Source organism: Eucalyptus grandis, chromosome 8, assembly GCF_016545825.1.
Source record: "Eucalyptus grandis isolate ANBG69807.140 chromosome 8, ASM1654582v1, whole genome shotgun sequence".
In the NCBI taxonomy this organism is placed as follows: domain Eukaryota; kingdom Viridiplantae; phylum Streptophyta; class Magnoliopsida; order Myrtales; family Myrtaceae; genus Eucalyptus; species Eucalyptus grandis.
The window spans coordinates 41711738-41733105 of NC_052619.1; the positions used below are offsets into that span (position 1 = coordinate 41711738).

The 21368-nt window shown below is 38.1% G+C and overlaps 2 protein-coding genes across 3 annotated transcripts; both read left to right on the plus strand.

Moving 5' to 3' along the window:
* The first annotated feature begins 2464 nt into the window (after positions 1 to 2464).
* LOC104414451 (splicing factor U2af large subunit B) lies at positions 2465 to 16259 on the plus strand. Of its 2 annotated transcripts, none has more exons than XM_010025572.3 (10): positions 2465 to 2620; positions 4779 to 6342; positions 6420 to 6557; positions 11289 to 11369; positions 12598 to 12639; positions 12944 to 13033; positions 14194 to 14301; positions 14392 to 14484; positions 14711 to 14790; positions 14882 to 16259. In XM_010025572.3, exons 2-10 carry the CDS (start codon positions 4843 to 4845, stop codon positions 15642 to 15644), a joined length of 2895 nt encoding a protein of 964 aa, XP_010023874.2. In that variant the 5' UTR covers positions 2465 to 2620; positions 4779 to 4842; the 3' UTR covers positions 15645 to 16259. The 2 variants fall into 2 exon arrangements, with proteins under 2 accessions (XP_010023874.2, XP_010023875.2); XM_010025573.3 differs by having other exon boundaries at positions 4851 to 6342.
* A 2062-nt stretch (positions 16260 to 18321) lies between these two features.
* LOC104414452 (50S ribosomal protein L28, chloroplastic) lies at positions 18322 to 20365 on the plus strand. Its single transcript, XM_010025574.3, has 2 exons — positions 18322 to 18684; positions 20007 to 20365. The coding sequence occupies exons 1-2, from the start codon at positions 18462 to 18464 to the stop codon at positions 20237 to 20239; spliced, it is 456 nt and encodes a 151-aa protein (XP_010023876.2). The 5' UTR covers positions 18322 to 18461; the 3' UTR covers positions 20240 to 20365.
* The last annotated feature ends 1003 nt before the right edge of the window (positions 20366 to 21368 follow it).

Below are 21368 nucleotides of genomic sequence, written 5' to 3' on the forward strand. Positions count from 1 at the left end.
CATCATATTGCGTAAAATGGCTGATTGCGACTATGATCTCTTCACTTGTTTTACTACCGCAAGCACTGCGGCTCCCACGTCACTAGTTCTCTCTATCTTTTGTACTTGGTATTCCCTATGCTTTAAGTTTGTTGGGGAACTGAATTACATTCGTTTGAAAGATAGCTTGTTGCAAAAAACACCGAAAAGGATGGTACGAACGGTAACGCAAATAGGCCTGGAGATAAGCGAGAACAGATTGTTGGATGTCATGATGTCAAAGCTGAAAGGGACAATTAGAGAATTGACATGAAGAATGAGAAGTACCTTAATGATTTCTAGTCAAAATTAATTATATGAACTTAATTGGCAAAATGTGAAATAATTTAAGACTTAATTGAAAAAATTAAAATATTTAAGGCTGAATTGATAAAACCGCAATAGATTGCACAATTTTCTCGGAAAGAAAGGAGTTGCCAATTATATAACAAAAATGGTTTTAAGGTAGCTTTATTTTCATTTAAAATGCGTTTGATCACTCCCAAACTTGCAAAAAGTGCATTTAAGTCCTAAAACTTGTCAAATTGTTTCAAACGAGTCCTAAGATCGACGCCGTTAGCTTTTCGTTAAAAATGCTGACGTGGCATTTTAAATAATTTTTATTTTCCACGTGAATTTTTTTAATTATTTTTTTAATTATTTAAAAAATAGATTTAAAAAACTAAAAAAATCAAATTTATTCATTTTATCTTATTTTCACCAAAAAATTAAAAAATATATATATTTATTAAAAAACATTTTAATTAAAAATAATTTTTTTAGTTAAAATATTTATAAAAAACATATTTAAAAAGTTAATATTATTTTTTAATTTATTTAAAAAAAAATTTAAGAATAAAATTTTTAACTTTTCTTTTTAGTTTTTGTTGAAAATAAGAGACGAATTAATTTAATTTTTTTAGTTTTTAAATCTTTTTTAAATCGATAAAAATTAATTAAAAATAAACCTGGAAAATAAAAAAATTATTTAAAATGCCACATCAGCGTTTTTAACGGAAAAGGCTAACAAATCGATCTTAGGACTCATTTGAAATAATTTGACAAGTTTTAGGACTTAAATGTACTTTTGCAAGTTTTAGACCGAAATGCATTTTCGTGACAAACAGGACTTCTGTAATACTTATCCCAAATGGTTTTAAGGTAGCTTTATTTTCATTTATTTATACTAAAAACCGCTTTTTATGTTGATAGACCAAATTAGCTTTATTATGCATGTATTAACAGTTATTAAAATCTTATTTAGGTAAATTGATGATTATGATTGATATTTTCCTATCTCATCATGATTCAACATTTTCATTTTTATTCTTCTTAAACCTCACTTAAAAAAAACCCATTTACTTACTCTTCTAAAATAGCATAAAAGATAAAATATGTATTAAGTTGGAAACTTGATTGAGGATGTTAATTTGTTCTTTCCTAAAAAATTTGGTACTCGTCTAATTTTTTATAACAAATTCCAAGGAAATATTTAATAGAATGAGTTAAAAGAAATGATTAATACATTAAAAAACCCCAAAACCGATACAAGTGCGACAAATTTACCATAAACTAATTTTTGACCATGAAAAACTCCAAACCTGTCACAAATTCATCTCAACTGACCATAAAAAAATCTAAACTAGTGGACTTGTAAGAAATTTACCCCAAATTAATTTATTCGACCGCAAAAAACCCTAAGACAAGTGTATCCTTTATTAAATTGGATTAATATCACAAAAAATTACAAAAATTGTATAACTGTGATAAATGAAGAGTAAAATCCCAAATTAGTATACTAGTCAATTGTCATGTATCATTCAACTTAGTAATTTAACAGTAAAATTTAACAAAAGCTAATATAGAGTAAATTTATCATAAGTGTACCGGTTTGAGATTTTTCAGGGCATTAATCCTAAAGGAAATGTTAAAATGCTCGATAGAAGATTGTATTAGTACTCATTAAAGCTAATATTTTTTTATTCAACAAAAGCTCATGGTGCCGAATGAAGCAAGCATACATCTAAATGGGAAGCAATACGAGTAGAAATCGCAAGAACAAAAGAAAACTCCTTACAGAAAAAAGAAAAAGAAAAGAAAGACCAATGCCTTGCGAGTTAGAGTCTCATATAGAGTGTAATGATATAATTATACAGAAATTTTTGGCTTGGACGCTTAATCATCTCTAGTCATGTTTAAAGCCAAGTCGGCCCCCTTTCTTTTCCTTTACAGACCATCAACTTTTCCTATCAATTTTCACGAACGACCAAATTAAAGACAAAAGAAAAGAAAATAGAAAAATCTTCTTCTTTTTTTTCATCATCAGGAAAAGTGAAAAAAAAAAAAATCTTGTTGAGCATACAACATTTTCTTTCAAAGAGAAATTTTATAAATTAGATAGAATATATAGAACTCCATATAGCAGCCCAGCACTGTTCCATCCTATCATAAAAAAAAAAAGAGAAGAGCATGTGACTTCGCTCTCCGCTTCAGCCATCCTTAGGTTTTCTTCAACCTCCTGCCTCGCCACTTCACTCTAACCGCGACAGATTTGCTTTTCCGGCGAAACCCAGAAGCTCGCCGGCGGCTTTTCTCCCCAAAGGTTCGGCCTTTAACTCCTCTTCGTTTCTTCCCGCAGGGGCGGAATCGCTTGTTTTCACTGAAGGGTCTGCGTTTGATTTCGTTTTCCTTGGTTTTTTTTCCCCCATTTTTTGGGTGAGAGATGGGTGTGGAATGTCTTGGCAATACGTTGACCTTAGCTTGTCTTTCGGCGGCAGTAGTTGAAAGTGTGGTTGCTTGCTTGCTTGCGCGTGTTTAGTTTTGAATTCCATCCCTTCGTGATGAGGGATGTTGTGAGGTTAGTTTTAATGGCTGGTTATTCATGGGGGCTTAATTTGTCCCTTGCACTCACGTTCATGGAGCAGCTTGACAAATTTCTTCTGTTTTCGATATGGTAACCAACGCATTCTGTGAACCTGTGAGGCGGGTTTGCCTGTAATTGGAGTATACAAATCGATTTTGTGGTTAGCTGTCACTAGTAGATTTTATAGAGCAAGACAATGGTAGTTGAATGTACTACTTGGTTGCGGGAGTTGATGCTTTAGCCGTGATTCTAGAAGAGGCTTTTTCAGCGTACCCTTTTGGATTGGTCAGAACAGCACCATGGAAAGGGGCTCTTTTGAAAGCATCTTTGTGACCGCTTTCTGTTCTGACGAGAAGAGTTGAGTAAAATTTTGTTCTGCAAAGTGTATTCTTTGAAGCACCATGTCCTAAACCATTGAAAGTGGGGAATTCTTTGTTGTATATGTTTGCGAAGGTATTCATGGAGACTTAATAGAAGACTGCGCTTTCCTAAACTACTGAAACTGATTATAAGAAAAGATTTCCTCAGCTTGTTTGCAGAAGACAGATTCTTGTAACTACTTTTGCAGACTGCTTCCACATGGCTATTGAAACAGTACTCTCTAGTAGTTGTCTAGTGCTAGTACGTTTTGAGTGCACAAGTGAGCCTTTATCTATCTGACAAGATTAGTGCTCTTATGTTGTTAATCATGTCAAAATATCGTAAGCTTCTTTTTGTGGCCATACAGCTGGAGTCCCTTGTTTCTTTAATAGGACCCAATTCTTGCACCACCAAAATGATCCAACTTTATGAAAGGAGAGAAAATCTTTGCACTTTTTTTTTGTCCAAATCTGTTTATGAAAGTACCACATGGCTATTAAAATCGTTTGGAGAAAAGTGCAAGAGGGCTTCTGATTTTCGTTCCATTTGAAACTTGATCATCTTACTTGCTGGATCTTCCAAACTTGTAAAGACGAGTTAATTTTTTCAGATCTGTCATCCAAAAAAATAGTCTTGATTCTTTGTCCCTTTTTCATTCATTGAGTCTCCCATTGTTTCGAACAAACTTTTTTCTAGGGCATTTGAGACATTAGGGTTAAATACCATAGCAATTGTATGATGGATTGCCAGTGCAATTGCAGTGTCACCCCAATATTTGGAGAACATTGCACGCATTGGACTGTAGATTACTATATCTCTGCTGAAGCAATGCCAAATTTACTCCATGATCATATCCTCTTGTTTCCTGTGGACACTAAGAAAGGGATCAATTGATTGAGGGTTTGATTTAGTGTCTGCAAGTTCTTTAGTCTTTACAAAAGCACTATTGTTTTCTACTCTGTTCAAACCTGCCCTTGTTCTTTGGGGAACCTTTTTATCAATATGAAAACCATCTTTTGCTTTTCATGTCATGCTATTAGTTGGCTAACTCGTCTAAATTAACAATCAGGGTCTGGAAAATATTTGTTTATTTTTCTTTTCGGACAATGCTTCTACTTTAATCTTGAATGCTTATATTAAGTCTTCTTATTTCTTACATTTTTTTCTTGGTTTATTTAGTATGTAGATGTTATTGAAGAGTGCAATAATCATGATTTGAGCATGGCTCTAGAATTTGCCATGGCTGCATGTATCAAATGCCCAATTGTCATTTGCAATCACTTCTCCATTGGAATGCTTGGTGTAATTTTCTGTGTTACATATTTATCTCAATTGCAGTGGCAAGCTGTTTTCAGTTTCTGTAGGACTTTTTTCTTTTTTTTCCTTTTCAGCGGATTATTATGGATGAATTTTTGGCAGATTTTTAATTGTAGATAGTTGATCTTGGTATTAAATGCTTCTTGTAAGTAAATCTAGAGGCTGATATTAGATTCAGGAGCTAATATGCTCTTTACCTTTTTTTCTGTCTGTTTAATAGGCTTAAGATCTACAGCACAAGTGCTATCATCAGGATTAACCTCTGTGGTTTTCTTTGAGCCCAAATGAGCAGATCCAGTAGACAAAAGGAAAGGCATGTCGAAAAAGAGCCAGCACATGATGGCGAGGATGATGGTACTGCTGCTCGGACTAGGCCTTTATGCTTTGAAGATATAATGAAGATGAGGAGAATCAAGGAATCATCTCAAACTATGAAACACAAAGATGCAGAAGAGGATAAAAATTCAAGAAGGGAGATTGAGAATGTGCCGATTCGGCACGAATCTGAAAGAACTTTCAAGGATACTGAACGTTCCTCCCTGCGTAATGAAAAACAAATATCAGTGGATCTTGCAAGGTCAAGGTTTAGAGGTAAAGAGGAGCCAACTTCCCATTACTCAAGGGAAGATAGTTACACGAGAAGCAAAGACAAAGGCACCCATGAAGTGGAGCTTTTACCTAGAGCAAGATCCAGAAATAAAGAAGAGCGTGCTTCTGTTAAGGAAGACATTCTCACGAAAGGGAATGATAGGGGAAGTCGCCAGTTAGAAGGAAAATTGAAGAGTAGACTAAGCAGTGAAGTCAGATTCAAGGATGACAGGGAGGTGAATTATAAGATAATGCATGATAGAAGCAGACCTGTTGAATGGGCAAGAAATGATCTTGAAGACAAAGCTGGAAAGGGGCATCCAAGAGAGCCACATGTCAATGAACGGTATACTGAAAGAAGTAGAGGAAAATCTGAGAGAGAAAGTAAGAGAAAGCTCCGAGATATAGATAGGAACATGTCAAAGAAACTTGATTCGAGAAGATTGCGTGGTTCAGAAATTTTCGATAGAAAGGAACGGAAAGAACTAACAAAGTCCCGTGATGATGAAGTAAATATCAGAAGGAAAAGATCAAGGAGTAGAGAGCGTGGAAGGGACAGAAAATCAATTTCACTCTCGCCGAAGGGGCATAGACGTCAAATGCACAATGGTAGGAAACATGGGGAGTCGTCTTCTGGTTCTTTCAAAGATAGATCTGAAAGACACCACGTTGATCCTGACAGGACCAGATTTCCTGGTAATGGGTCAAACAATCAGTCCCAAGGACATGGAGAGCCTACTAGTGGGCTCGGTGGTTATTCCCCAAGGAAGAGGAAAAGTGAGAAAGCCATTAAGACTCCTTCCCCTGCTAAACGATCTCCAGAGAGGAAAAATGCTGGATGGGATATTCCTCCAACGAGTGTAAAAGATGGCTTTACTGCATCTGTTTTGCATAGTTTTCAATCTACAAATCAAGCCATGCCATCAAGTGTGCATCAGTCGGCCAGTGCTGTTTCTGCTGCTTTAAGTATGATGAAACCTCTGCCTGGTGTTTCTCCAAATGTTCCTCCTGCGAAGACCACTGCCTCCATTGACTCGATTCAACTGACAGAGTCCACACGGCCGCTGAGGAGGCTTTATGTAGAAAACATACCAGCTTCAGCCTCTGAGAAAGCCATCATGGCATGTCTCAATAATTATTTGCTGTCTTCAGGTGTTAATTATATCCAGGGAACTGAACCATGCATCAGCTGTATTGTAAGCTTCCAAACAGAAAATGACTTGGTATTTTATATCATTGAGGATCTGTGCTGCTTAACACGTAAAAACTGCAGATACACAAGGAGAAGGGTCAAGCTTTAGTTGAGTTTCTCACCCCTGAGGATGCTTCAGCTGCTCTTTCATTTGATGGAGCTTCCTTTTCTAGCTCCGCTTTAAAAATCAGACGTCCCAAAGATTTTGTTGATGTGGCTGTAAGAATCCTCTTTTTCCCTTCTTATCTTTGAATACGTTCTTATGGTTACATGTCTGTCCATATAGTGGTATATCATTCCATCTCAATTAAAGTTTTCATGTATTGGGCATGTGCAAGAGGTGATCATCGGAATCTTTATTATTTTGGTATTGAGGGCATTAACTTATCTAAGAGAAATGAAAGGGAAAAAGCCTAGGCTAATCTGTTAGTTAGATTAGTTTTGGAAGTCTTGGGCTTCACAAAGTTGAGTGTCCTCGAATATGAAGTTTCATGCAGTCTCCTGTCCCACATTCGTATGTGGGATATGCAACTATATTGTAAGAAAAATGCTTCAGTTTGCAGGGTTGGCATGTACTAGATAATTGCAACTTTGGGGTCTCATAAAGTGTTGTAATCCGATTATGAAGTTCATCTAGTTTCTTTTCTTACATGCTGTGATTTTTCTGATCGGGAGTTAGAACCATGAAGTCAACAAAACTCTGGCAGACATATACTGCATACCACCAAATGCGGTATCACAAGTGAGTGGACTTGTATATGGTGTTTACGATTTTTGTTGACTCATTAGCATTAGGTAAGGGGTTTATCAGAAGATGTTGAAGGGCACAACAATTGCTTCCTCAGCAAGTTTATTTTGGGATTTATCGAATGGGTTATATTATGTAGATTATCAAGAGCTAAAGGCAATTCTTTATGTGCTCATATATGGCCATATGCGATCGTTAATTCAGAGATTTGCTAATTGGCCTAATAAAATAAGAAATTCACTGAGAGACTATGTCTATGTGGCATTTTCTCCTGCATTATCCTTGGGTAAGACACCCATATGCTAAAGGTTGTTTAGTCGATAGTATATCTTTCGATATGCTGTATTATTCAACTGCAGTATAAGGGAAATGTTAATTAGGCCTTTAATGCATATGAAATGGGATCTGCAAGAGAACGTATCTTAATCCAGACTGGACTTATATAGTATAGAGGATGACCCTTGGCATGTGAGGATTTTTTTTTTTCATTGGGAATAGAGGTGAAATATGTTCAAGAGACACAATTATGCATTGATGCTTTATCCCAGCTGTTTGATATAATTATTTACAATGGTTTTAGCCGTGAAATGGTGGTTTTCTTCTTGTCTAAAGTATTTAGCAACACCTAAGCTGCAGTATCTTATTGCAACTCTTAGGGAGTTGCCCATCTAGCTTGAAGATGCTGCAACTTTGAAGCATTCATGAATTACCAAATATACAGGTTAAACACAGCCATAGTACAATGACTACAAAACACAGCTATAGAACAACCACAATTGCATTGAATGAACTTTAACTGATTTTATATATTATGCCCCTCCCTAAGAGCCAATTGGAAATTTACTTTCTCTTGGAGAATACCCATGGTGAGGATGCTTTACCATGTTGGTTTCTGTTAGAAAGTCCTACCCAAAACTTAAGCTATTAGGTGGAGGGAGACAACATGCATATAAGGCACAATCAAATCCAGCAATCTAGTGATGTAAGATCATATACTTCAACAGAAAACAAGCTCCTTTTGGACTAAAAATATCCAGGAGAATTAGCTACAGATTTACCTAATGCTGGAGAAGATGCCTTTGAGAGTAAGTGAAGGCAGCATCCGGTTTGTTTCTAGTATGGATTGCGTTTAGCAGTTAAGTTTTATCCCTTGTGGTGGGTATTCGTTGCTCTGGGATTTTGTAGCATCAGTTGACATTTTTTGCATATGGGTAATCAAATGACAGAAAGCATGCAAATTGTTTGTTGCTTGAGTTAATAGAGACATATATGAATCCCCTCCCCCTCCTTCTCTTTCCCCGGGGGAAAAAAAAAACATACAGAAAAACCTTTCTCCTCTCTGCCTTCCTGTTCTGGTTTCTCTAGGGTGCATGAAGTGTACTGACTGCCAACTATCCAACTGAATTACATTTCCTCTGTAAGTTGTTTGCAGTCTTTGCTTGTATAGTGAGAAAATGTGCATGTCTGGAGAACCTTAGTTTTGGGGGATGGAATCTTAGGGAAATTTTATCAGTCTGTTGGAGATTGATTGCCATTGTTTATGATTACTAGGAATTGTGGCTTTCATTTCAGTATTCTATACATGCTTTCTTGAATATCTGATGAGTGTTCTGACTGAAAGCTGGAATCTCTTAAATAGGGTGTCTATCTTGGTTCTTTCATAAGTCACATTCTGGCTGGTGATGGTGAAGCTGACTCCTAGTAAGAAGATTTCCAGGTGTAGTGACCAGTTGATGTGCTTGAGGTTTCTTATCAGTTTTGGCTTTGGGTCTCTCATCTGGTCAGAAGATAGCTATGTCATTTGTTTGGTGTTTGTTGATTGGATAGTGAAGATAGTTTTTGGGGCTATCTTCCTTGTAACAAAGTAATTTTATCCACTAGAGAAGGGGGTGGGGAAGAAGTTTCATCCATCAAAAGTTTCATTACTAGTCCATCTTTTGAAATTTTTTTCCAACGGATTAGGTTTTCTGATTGTGGAAATAATTGTCCGTTTTTTGAGTTCTTAGGAGTCAGCTGCATTATTTGTTATTAGAAATTGCGACAAATTGCAATTGTTTAAACATGTCAATGGGTTCCGGTATTGATGAGCAACGGAACCCTGCTGCTCAAATATGATCTCTCCTTTTCTAAGCAAACATTTTAATACTACAGTTTGACCTGTTGTCCTCCATTAAAAATTAGCAAGAGATATATGTATTCTCTTTGGGGAAATTTCTCTAGTAAAACCAGTGAAGTATTTAGTCATTTTAAAACATTTTGCTGTTCAAAATTCTCTATGTTTTCATTTAGTTGATCACATAACCTTTATTCCATTTCATGCTTGGCTGTTAAGGAGAGGTTAACTTCTATTTTCTCAGGTGAGGTTTCCATAACACTTCTCTGCGTGAACATCATGGCCATCTTTTTGTAGCAATATCTTGCGATTTCATGTTCCTATTGAGGCCACATATTCCTGCGGGAAGTTTACATAATTCCTCCTCCCCGCACCTTGTTAGACCTTTTTGCTCTCCACCCTCTATAAGTTGGTCTGATAAAGTACTATCATCTTTGAAAATTTTTCCATTATGGTCCCATGTTAATTGTGTTGCAATTACTGGAACAGGGATTACTTAATCTTTATTCAGTTATTTGTAAGGTTTTCAATGATTTCAACCTTCTGAGATTTAGGTAAGGATGATAGTAAAGCAATATCTATCTGAGTAATAGAATCGTTCATGGTTGGAATTCAGATGTATACTTGGGTATCTGCTGCATAGGGCTGGGAGATTATTGTTTTTAATCTTCGTGAGATGTTTGATTAGGCATCGAAAAGCCATGAAATTCCAGTTGACTTTTGGATATTGAATGGCAAGTGTAAAATATAAACACATCTTGTGATTCCTGAAAAAAATTGCAGCCATTCAAGTTTTGAGCAGGTCTCATGAAGTCTGATATTTTGAATAGAAGTGAGAGAGGCCATGCTCGTAGGATGGTTTTCATAAAAGGTGCTTTTGGGCTACCTTTTACAGCTTAAAGTGGGCATTTTTCCCAACTTCAAATCTTTAAGGCATAGTATAATAGAATCAATCTTTCAGAAATGTGTTTATTCGTTTGTATCCTTCCTGTAAAGTTGCATGACACTGACTAAAATGCGAGAGAAACCAAAACTTTGGCAGCATAAGGTTTTTGTACAACTTCTGAATAGGTGATGCTCATGATTCTTGGATGAGTTTGTCCACTAAAGCATGCTATTGTGGAGATTTCTGTGACTTTTGGATTTGGTGATTTGACTTTCAGAGGCTTGTGTGCTTATAGCACTAGAATTTACTGTGTCGTGTCATCAACTTCTGTCTATGGGATTATTCTCTTCTTGTATTGGTATCTCCTTTCTTAGCTTATTAGTTCAGTCCATGTAGCAAACATACGAGGATGTATTGTTATCTCCTTTCTTTTCTTGAGCTGTTTTCCTGTAAACTTGAAGGTTCATCCTTATTTTTTCTTTTTAGCTCTACAGGGCTACTACAATGGGATTTATTTGCTTATAATTGCTGCAAATATATTCTCCATTTGAGTAATGTCAGAGAACTCTGGTAGGACTAGTGTCAAAACTTATGAGACCATCAAATATTGATATCTGTCTAGGGATGTTAAACTGGCAAATGCAGGCTAACATTGTTGATTTGGTTTTTACTTCCCAGTGAGCAATGAATCATGCTGGTTTCAGTGGTGCACAAATTGCTGTCACAAAATAAGTAGTTGTAAAACTTTTTGTGTAATTTAAATCTTGACATGAATGTTGCCACTGGTAGTGATGGTGATGTGATCCTGGATATGAGCTTGATGTAGTGAACCTTCCAAAAGCATAACTGAGAATGCCTAAGTTCTTAGATATACGGTTGCAATGCTTGGTTATGTTTCTACCAAAACATATGCAATGTTTCTGAGGGCACTACAATCCTCTCTTCTGCCTTAATCTTTGTTTGTTAGTGTTTGTGCATGTTTTTGTGCTTGACTGTGCTCATACTATATCTGTGTATCTCCAATGTTTATTTTTTAGAGCACTGGCCCTTTCTTAAGTTTGGAACTTGTGAGTGTTTGTGAATGTTATGCTGTTTATAGATGTAATTGCTTGACTCGCAGTTCAAATTTACCTGTGGTTTCTGAGGTAGATTTCTGTTACTATCCATGTTGTAGGTTTTCAGACAGTTCCTATTTTCATGCAGACTGGTGACCCTGGCGAAACAGCAAGATCAGGTGTTGCAGCATATTCGATGAGTGATGTAGTCGATGATTCACCACATAAGGTAATTTCTTGGATATCTTATTGTAGTCATCAGGATAGTGAGATTTTTTGTGAGTTCCTGGTTAAACTAGCATTTTTTTGTAGAACCTCAATCCCAAGAAGTGCTATTGTTTAGTTTGAGGCTTTGAAATTTGTGGTCTTACATGGGTAATGGGCCAGTGCAAGCATAATGTGAGAACTGGCATATCTGTAATACATTTGCATTTGTACTTATGTTGAATATATAAAGTACAGCTGGTGGCTCTTGCCATGGCTGTGTCTGCTGTCAAATAGATGTTGGTAATATCTGATTGTGGTGAATTTCATTCCAATTTTGGCTTGTTATGGATATGAAGATTATTGGGATTCCGGAAGTGTTATTGGAGTTAATTTTCCTTGGAAGGATGTTGTAGTGGTACATGAGTTGGACCTAGGAGTGTTGATCTCTGGTTACCTTTTTAAGCTGCTACAACTTTTTATCATTTGGTTTTGGTACTGATAAACTAATTTTACTTATTAGCGTGGAAAGCTTGGTCATGAATACTGGATATCTTTGGATGTAAAATCTGCATGATTCATTTTCTTAATAGACGAATCTGAAGATTGTAATGGAAGAGTTAATGGGGAAAATATAAGCATCTTACCTGATTGAAGAGTTCATCTCATAAATTAGTTTAATAATCTTGATTTTTTTGGATATTTGGTTTTAGTTTCCTCTGATTTGTTTGAACGGGGGATCTTTTTTTCAACAATTCGGTCATTTAATGGAACACAAAAGAAATTTGTGGTTGTGTCATTAATTGACTACAACTACCAATGCTGTAAGTCATTGAGTGAGTGTCAGACTAAGAGAAAATACCCATCATTTGTAGTTCAAAATTGAAGTTGAACCAGAGAAACCCAAGGGCTGAAATAATGCTGCAATGGAAATTAAGGATGGCAAACCCTGGTTCTTGTCTTACCAGTCCTGATCGGTCCAGCTATATTCGCAGAAGAGGGGGATGCTATAAGGAATATAGTGAGCGTCTTAAGTATATTAAGGCAGGCAATCCTATATGTGCTAGACTAAAGGTGTTTGATTGGTTCACTGCTATTCTTTGTTTTCATAGATTGTCTCTCCTTTGCTTCTTTTTCTTTTTTATTCCCTGATAGTTAGGAGTTTGCCCAATAGTGACAGGATGGAGCTGGTTGCTGTTAACTTTAAGAATTTGTTTGTCAAATAATGTATCTTTGCATCATTGTGGCTGCAGATCTTTATTGGAGGAATTTCCAAGGTTCTGTCATCAGAAATGGTATCACGCTCTTCTTTTCTTGAATGTGATTAAATTCAAGTGTTCACTCTGTGCTTAGATATTTGCTACTCCGATTGCTATTGCTTCTCTCTATCCTCCGCTTTTCCCATTTTTCTGTCTGTGAGGACCTTACTAGGAATACCCTGGCCAAAAAGGGTAAGTAGGTAAACCTCACATAGATAGTATGTACAGAGCTGATGGTGATGCCTAATCTGAGTGTAATAGTGTTGCATTCAATCCCCTTCAATTGGTAATTGTTTTTGGCTATAAAAGAATAAGTTGTCAAATTTTGACTGTCTTTCAGCTCAGGGAAATTGCTAGTGTATTTGGACCATTGAAAGCTTTCCACTTCCAGATTAATGATGATGCGACGGATCGGTATGCTTTCCTGGAGGTAAGTTGCATATGTTTTTTCCCCTAATGTGTTTCTTTCCTCTTCAAGATAAAATTTTTCCAGCACTTTAACCTGGATTAGATTTTTGGCTGTTTTGTCTGCTGTTATTCATTGCGTAGTACCATTGTCTTTGATCTTTGTAGTATTGCACTTTTAAGAACTCTTAAACAAGATCAAACTTAGTGTTCCATACCTTGGGTGTTTTTGGCTGGGTGGCATGTCTGAATGGAACATAATATATGTTGAATAGGTGCAGTTTTTTATTCCCAAAAATCTGTGAAAAGGAAGGTGCCTAATTCGAATGCACTTTGTCATCTTGACTTTGTAAATGAGTGGTCTGTCTCTTAACTTTGCAGGCTCTGATCAGAACTTGCACCGTTGTGCTCTTTAATGTTGATAATATTCATAGAATATGAGAGTCTTTGCTAATGAAAAGTTCTATTATAATGAAGACATCTTTCTTTAAGCAAAACAATACTTGAGATAATGAGTTTCTTGACAATTTTGTTGATGGTTAGGCAATAAGCATTTGTCTGATATGACAGTTTTCTTGTGGTGAAATTAGATATAAATCAAAAGGGTGTTTGTGGCAAAAATAATTAAGGCGGTGTTTAATGGATGTGAAACGTGAGTACGGCGGTCCTTAATTTGCTAGGATCCCTCTTTAAACAGAATGCATGTCAATCCAGTTAGACAGACAATGGGATGGAGCAATTTCTCTGCCAGACTCTTTTTCCATATCATAATAGCCTCCTTCAATATCATTGGTTGCTTATCTATGGGAAGCAGAATAAGAGTAAATTGATGATGTCTATCCTTATTCCCACCCACCAAGTGAAAAGCACAAAACAAAAATTGGATTGAATGTATATGCAGAAATGACGTTTACACTTATTCAAAAAGTAAAGATCTTGGCAACCCATTATGGTGTCTCCACCCTCTGTTGATCAAAAGAATCCGTATGTGCTCTCTTAGAGAAATTCTGCAACGCCTTGCAATCGCGGCATGTTAACTGCTTATCGTGAAAATGTCATTGGGCACAAGACTCATGTCTATTGAAAATTTTTCTGTGATTGGTTTTCATCTTCTCTTTCTCAGATTGAATTTTCCATGTGATCTCTTTCTTAGTCGACGTTAAGTAATTTGACTCTCACTTTCAGTATGTAGACCAATCAGTGACTCTGAAAGCCTGTGCTGGTTTGAATGGTATTAAGTTAGGAGGCCAATTCCTAACTGTAGTTCAAGCTGTCCCCGATCCAGAATCAATGGTACTCATTTACCATATTAAATGCATTATGTTTCTTGTTTCCTACTGATTCAATTTGGTATGTACTGACAATGGAAATGGTATATTTTAGGGAAAAAGTGAAAACCAGTCCCTCCGTGCAATCCCTGACCATGCAAGGCCTCTTCTTGAGAAGCCAACAGAAGTTCTGAAGCTAAAAAACGTGGTATGGAACTGATTATCCTCATGGATACCCTGTATGTGTCATCAGTCAACTTCTTCGAATGAAGAAAAAGGGTTGATCTGTATTTTTTTTCTTATGGGTACTGCCAATTTTGTCCTCAACCTTTCTAGATATAATTGAGTTCGCAATGATACAAGTTTTGTGTTCCTCCATATACCGTTTTATGTCTGAAGGTATATTGATTGTATGTTCTATTTACGTGAGTCAGTTCGCTCCTGAAGGCTTTTTGTCTCTCACCGAGTTGGAACTGGATGAAATACTAGAAGATATACGTCTGGAGTGTGCCAGGTCTGGCAAAGGATTTTCCTACTCTGAGTTTGTGTCTTCATCTGTCAGGTTTAGCATATGTATATGACGGTGGTGCATCTGCGTCCTGCAGGTTTGGTGCCATTAAATCTGTGAATGTTGTGAAGCATGATACTGGTCCTTGCCCTTCAACCATCTCAGAACCTTGTGTAGTATCTGATGACACTGGACAAAGAATGGAAAGTGATGACAACAGGATAGAGACTTCAGAAGAAGTTGCTGTCCAAGAAGCTGGAGTAGTCAATGAAATTGAGATCCCTAGTGATGTAAATCAACTTAAAGAAGATGGTGTTCTGGCAGCTAATAGCAATGAGACCAATGAAAGCAATCTTGTGGATGATGCGGCTGATAATGATTCTACTCAGATGGCTCTGCCTGATGCGCAAGTGGTGTGTAGTGACCTAAACTCTCAAAGAACTACAAATATGCGGACTTCAGAAAACCCTGAACAGCTGAACATTGTGAATGGTGACTCAGATAATCAAGAGAACGAATATGCTGACATTGCTCAGATGGAGGATAATCATTTGGAAAAGAAATCACTTGTTGAAGAAGAGTTGCTTCCAGAGGAAAGCGATTGGTCAAGGAGAGAAACTCTTGAAGTACCTAAGGGGAACATGAATATGGAATCAGATATCATTCAGAACGGTGATGCGAAGGGTGAGGATCTCGACATTGAAAGGGTTTTTGAGCCAGGTTGTGTTTTCGTGGAGTTTAAAAGAGTTGAGTGTTCTAGCGTGGCGGCACATTGTTTGCATGGACGTTTATTTGACGAGCGGACCGTGACAGTGGAATATGTTTCTCTTGATCTCTACAGGAGAAAGTTTGGGGGATGAATATTGCAGAATGGCAAGTAGCTAAAGTACGACTGTCTCAGATGGTCTAATACCCCATAGTATTAGACACATGAAGATGCATCACAGACCTCTGTCTGACTTATGAGTGGGTGAACTCGATTGCTGTTGTGACCATTTACATCAATCTCCTGGCAGGTTGTGAGGGTTTGGTTTCACCTTATTTAAACACAGCATTCTGAAGCGGTATTGGACTTCCTTTGAATTTTGGCATTGCCGTTTCACATTTTGACATTGTAACATGCTGACTCGTGCCGTGATAGAATTGGGGGGTTTTGCAGCCTGTTTTTCTCCTTGCGGAGGTTGGTGACTAAAGGATGGATACCTCAAAACTGCATAAGTTGCCATGATAGAATTGGGGGCTTAAAAAGAGTAGGCAAGATTTTAGGAGGGATAGGGTCTACAAAAAGGTTTAATGTGTACCACATACATTAGGAATGACATTTCGGCTTCGGCCTGTGCCTTTTGTTCCTCTATACTTCTCTCTCAAAGAAAAATTTAAGGCGTTATGGAATGTTACCTGCACTTGTGTTCGTTCCAGGCTGAGGACCACCACATCATTTGCATGACCTATACTTTTTCTGTTTGTTTCAGGAACACACTGATGTGATTTAGCATGCCAATATGTTGGTTTGGGTTCATTTTTGCTTAAGTTCCCTTCTCATTAAGGGAAGGTGATCTAGCTTGTGAGCGGTCCGTGTATGTAAATAATTACCGGTATCCATTAAATTACCACTGAACTGTGACATTCGCTAAAAAGGGATGCGTTTTCTCTGTATGTATCTTTGTAGCAGAGATTTTCTCCCACCGAAAGGTCTGCAGCTCGGTTTCTTTTAATTCGATGTCGGGCACACGACAATTTTACGGTTTTTGCAGTTACAAAGCATCAATATGCCAGGGTTCGACAGTTGCAGGTTCTGGCTTCTGCTGTGCCGAAAGGTATCCTAGTGTTGACGGGCAACTTCGTTTCCACTGTTGGCGGTAGTCCTGGCCTTGCGTAATAAGCAAGAGAGGTGAGAAGAGATCCTAGTAGGTCCCCTGATGCTCTCCGTTGTCCATTGAATCGCTAATTGGAAGAGAACAGAGAAGTAGAGTAAGGTGTGAGTACACGCTTGAGTGGGGGCAGAAGCTTCTCCTTCACCGGGAGCAGGGAGCAGGCTTTCTCCTTCACGATCAGTAGAAGAGACTGAGCGGGCTACTGTGGCAACTACAATGAATGCGGTTGCTTAGACCTTTTCCTTTTGTCGTGCCTTGATCCTCTATGAAAATACCACTTCGCTCCCTCAAACCCATGAGGTTTGTCTCGTCGATATCTTTGGATTTTATGCTTAATGTCCGTCGCTAATCGAAGACAATGCCGTTCGAATACCGAACCATTTCCCTTAGGCTCGAGTTCGGCTTCTTCGGGTTTGGACTTAGTTTTTCTAGGCCTATCATCACTAATTCCCCAACCCCTTTGATGAATCCATTGTGCAATGGCAATTCAGGGGGTTGTTCGGCCATTTTGTTGTAGGTGTCCCTTCATTCTCCAACACTCACTTCTTATGTTTTCCATCTACCTCCTCCTTCTGCTCTGCTGGTTTCTCAAAGCCCTAAAGTATAGAGCAGTGCTTTCCCTTGAGCCCTTTGGCCCAATGTGTATGATGTTTCTATTTGGTCTTGGTGGCTTGTGTTTTATTCCTATATGCGCTGCAATCATGTGATTTTGTATTGTGACCGAACGTCTGATTCATTCTTTTCGTTTTGACCTTTGCTATTAAATTGTTGAATTCCGAACAATTTGCACTTCCTCTCAATGAACTTTCATTTACGATGAAACTACAGGTTATGACTATGACCGATCAAGATGATACTATTATGTGTGTGATCTATGCAGTTGATTGGAGCACTTTGTTATGAAAGAGACCAAGTATGCTTGAGGACTTAATTGGAAAAAATGTTAGAGGATGAACTACAATATAAAATCAATTACACTATCAAATTGGAATTTTTCGTGATAATTATCTACACATGTATGATATATAACGACGACAAGATAGAAACTCCATACAAATTAAATTTGACTCGAAGTCAACAATACTTGTTACAAGGTTATTCATCTTTCTTTATTCGGATTGATGTTTTTTTACCTTTAGTCATTTTAGAAAATCGAACGAGTTAGATTCATAAAATACAATGACAATGCATGAATTGCCATCTCAAGATTAGGATTGATCCAATTGTAAGATAGATCCTCTTGCATGGCATGGACTCCAGCTTTTATCAAGATCCTAAGTTCATTTGTATAATATAATCCTAAACCTTTAAATAGACGCAGAGCAGTTTGTTTATTCATTTCATCGCCATCCTCGATTTTCCCATTTGCCAACATTTGAAGCCCCCAAGTCTACATATACAAGTTGCCATGTAGGTAAATTCCACGAATAGAAAAAGAAAAAGCTAGCATAATATGACATAAATTCAGAAGGGTGTATGGAAACTTCATTGCCTTACATTATGTAAGAAGGTTGGGGCAAGTGCTTTGAAAGATAATAAGGATCACAATTCTATCTAATAGACCAAAAATTTTGCAATTGAGCCCCCATGGTCCTACTTAAATTTCAACCCAAAATTCTTCTGGTTTTCCAATTCTTGGCCCAAACAGTTTTTAACTCTTCTTCGCCCTTCTCAGCTTCACAAACAGCACAACCGAAGCAGAGCAAAAGCTTCGGAAAAGATAACGTTACAACGTTATCCAGATCGAACTCCCTCTTCCTCCGCCTTCTTGAAGAAGAAGACGCTCGACGTGCATCGGCGGCGATGGCGACCGTGGCTCCGGGAGCGTCGTTGGGGAACGCTTGCTCTCTCCATTTCCGCAATACCCACTTCAGTCGGACCGCCCTCGCGCCTCCGAGGGCCAGAGCTTCGTCCGAGATTGGATTCCTCGCTTCCCAGCTGAGCGGGCTCAGAGTGTCCTACGACGACTCCCGCCGCTTCGCCGGACCCGTGGCCGCTCCGGCGACGGCCGTACAACCCGTTGCTCGTACGCCCCCGTCTTTCCCTTTTTCCATCTAGTTTTCTGGGTTCTTGTTCTTGTCTTTGCTTTCTTGCTGCGTTCGCTTCATTATGGGCTTGGTTCATGTTCGATGCTTGGGGTAATTTCGGGGTTGAGTTCTCTTTTCTATGTCTTTTGGATATTGGGATGCTGTTTCGGTTAGTGCTTTCAGGCTCTTATCGTGTTTGATTGCTTTGAGCCGCTTACGTTGCCATTCGTGGTGATTAGGGAACAGAATAGACTTTTGAAGTAGAACTAATCTTCTTGTAGGCCGAGGTTAAAGATACTTCAATTCTGTTTGCCTCTGGCAAGTTTGGACCTTGTGCAGTTCTAACATGCTGCATCTGGATGTCTGTAAATGTTCTCTGACTTCTCATTGCAGTCTTGGGATCGACATTGATGGGCTAAATGGTAATCAGGTGGTCATTCCATCCTAACATTGCCTGTTGATATGTGGGAAAAGGCTTTGCTTTTCTTGGTTTTTTGTTTTCGTTTTAGTTTTGAAGTTGGAACTTAAGAGGAAACGATTGCTTGGGCGAAATTCTCATATTGTGTAGGTTTCATTGTTAACAACCGCGACTTGCCTCTGTCTTGTTAAAAGAATTCAATCCCCTTACCAAGCCTTCAGATTTGGGTGGTCTCTTTTCATGCCTTTCAGATAAGTGTGTGCTTGCGCAAACCTTTGAAGCTGAAAGTAATTTGATTTTGAACATTGTGCAAACTCACATTCTTGAGGAATTCCATTGTTTATCTTCTAAGCCATTACCACATATATGCAAAGGACTTTGGCACAATTTTGGAGAAAGTTGTGGCTTTGGCATGATTATAAGGATGAACAAGTCATTTTTAGTCTTATCTTATCCTAAAGTTTCCTGTCCTATGATGCAGGCGCTCCCTCTTTGGTGCTTTGCACTTGAGATGCAGTAGTAAGATGAATAAGTGTTTCTCATTGTTTGTAGAACTTACGTAGGTCAGGTTATCAATTAGAATAGTTGTATATGTTGGTTCTTTGAATGGACATTCATTCATAACTGATGTCTTGGGGATATAAAGGGGGTTGTCTTCCTCATAATATCTAAAATAATGTGCACGTCTGTGCATTTATATATATTTTCTATCATATCTATATGGTTGCTTGGCCTAGTTCCTATGTCCAATGTGGAATTCTTTGCCCTTGGCTGAAAGATTCACTGCTATGCTTGGTTCAGATGGCACCTAAGCGTCAGCATGAAAATAAATAAGCTGCTTTGTTAACACTTATCTCATAAGTTGGCGAGGGTCTCATGGATTTAGTTTTAATTCACTTTCAGGCAGAATATGTCCCTTCACGGGGAAAAAGGCAAACAGGGCAAACAAGGTCTCCTTCTCAAACCACAAGACGAAGAAGTTGCAGTTTGTAAACCTGCAGTACAAGAGGATCTGGTGGGAAGCCGGCAAGCGCTACGTTAAGCTGCGTTTGTCAACAAAAGCGTTGAAAACCATTGAGAAAAACGGACTCGATGCTGTTGCCAAGAAGGCAGGGATAGATTTAAGGAAAGAATGACAATTTGACCTTTTAACTGTTATTAAAAACAAGCCAATGCACGACTTCTTTTAACTTATTTCAGTTTAGTGTTATAGCCCTATCTGGTTGAATTTTTTCATATTCATATGAGCATAATTTTCATTTCAGCTGCTTGCACTTTTATATTTACCTCGTGGGCTGCTTGAATCTTGACATGTTTTTCCCTACGCACCTGCTTTTACATGATCACTACATTCTAATGGTAGCTTCAGCACACTGCTCGTTGTGCTCAGTTTTGATGCTGGACATTTGAAGAAAGTAGATAAATTATAGTTCTATTACAAGTCTTTTGCACATTGTAGCTTTGTCGAATGTCTACTAAAGACCATGGGAAGTCTGTCTTACTATGAAGAAGAGTTTTTTTTTTTGGTAAAGGTAATAAATATATAAATAAAGCTAAGGCAATATACAAAAGATTGGCACCAAAAACCTACACTCAATCCTCAGAAGGAGACAAAGTGTGGGGGAGCCAATGTAAGAGGCCACAAAGGCAAACAAGAAAGCGACAAGGGCACAGCAACAAAACAAACAAGCGGGAAAGAGAAACAACAAGGCTGACCAACCCTCAGCCCCCAAGGAAGCGGCTAAGAACAGCGAGCCAAGAAAGATAAGAGCAACTCGCGCAAAGCAGCAACTAAGGAGCACTAGTCAGACGAGAGAACACCGCAGGGTCGAACCCCCAACCACGCTAAAGCCTCTTATTCCTCGGGGTAGGAGGAACATCTTTGAATGTTATAGCTTTATCCCTCACAACCTTAATAAGGTGGTTTTTTAGAGCCGAGACCACTAAGGATTCACCCCGAAATATAATCGCATTCCTCTTTTTCCAAATAAGGTGACACATAGCTCCAAACGAGAACCGCGCAATGCAATGGAAGAAGTCCTTACCAGATAAGAACTTTAAGGCCCAACTAAGGATATCTTTCCAATATCTATTCCGCCACAAGAGGTTACACCTGGCGGCCCAAAAGTAGGCCAGAGAAGCCGAGGTGCGACACCAAAGAATAAATGTTCGATGAACTGAATATCATTGCGAGAAGACACAAACATTATAGTCGATCCTTCCATGAGAAAGAAGCAAGATTGGGTCGGCGGGCGATTTTTGGTT

Excerpts from the sequence above, each read along its gene's own strand:
- LOC104414451 (XM_010025572.3), top strand. The coding sequence starts at position 4,843 with ATGAGCAGATCCAGTAGACAAAAGGAAAGGCATGTCGAAAAAGAGCCA. Across the intron at positions 6,558-11,288 it reads AAGATTTTGTTGATGTGGCT|ACTGGTGACCCTGGCGAAAC; the intron begins GTAAGAATCCTC and ends ATTTTCATGCAG. Across the intron at positions 12,640-12,943 it reads AGGTTCTGTCATCAGAAATG|CTCAGGGAAATTGCTAGTGT; the intron begins GTATCACGCTCT and ends ACTGTCTTTCAG.
- LOC104414452 (XM_010025574.3), top strand. The coding sequence starts at position 18,462 with ATGGCGACCGTGGCTCCGGGAGCGTCGTTGGGGAACGCTTGCTCTCTC. Across the intron at positions 18,685-20,006 it reads GGCCGTACAACCCGTTGCTC|GCAGAATATGTCCCTTCACG; the intron begins GTACGCCCCCGT and ends ATTCACTTTCAG.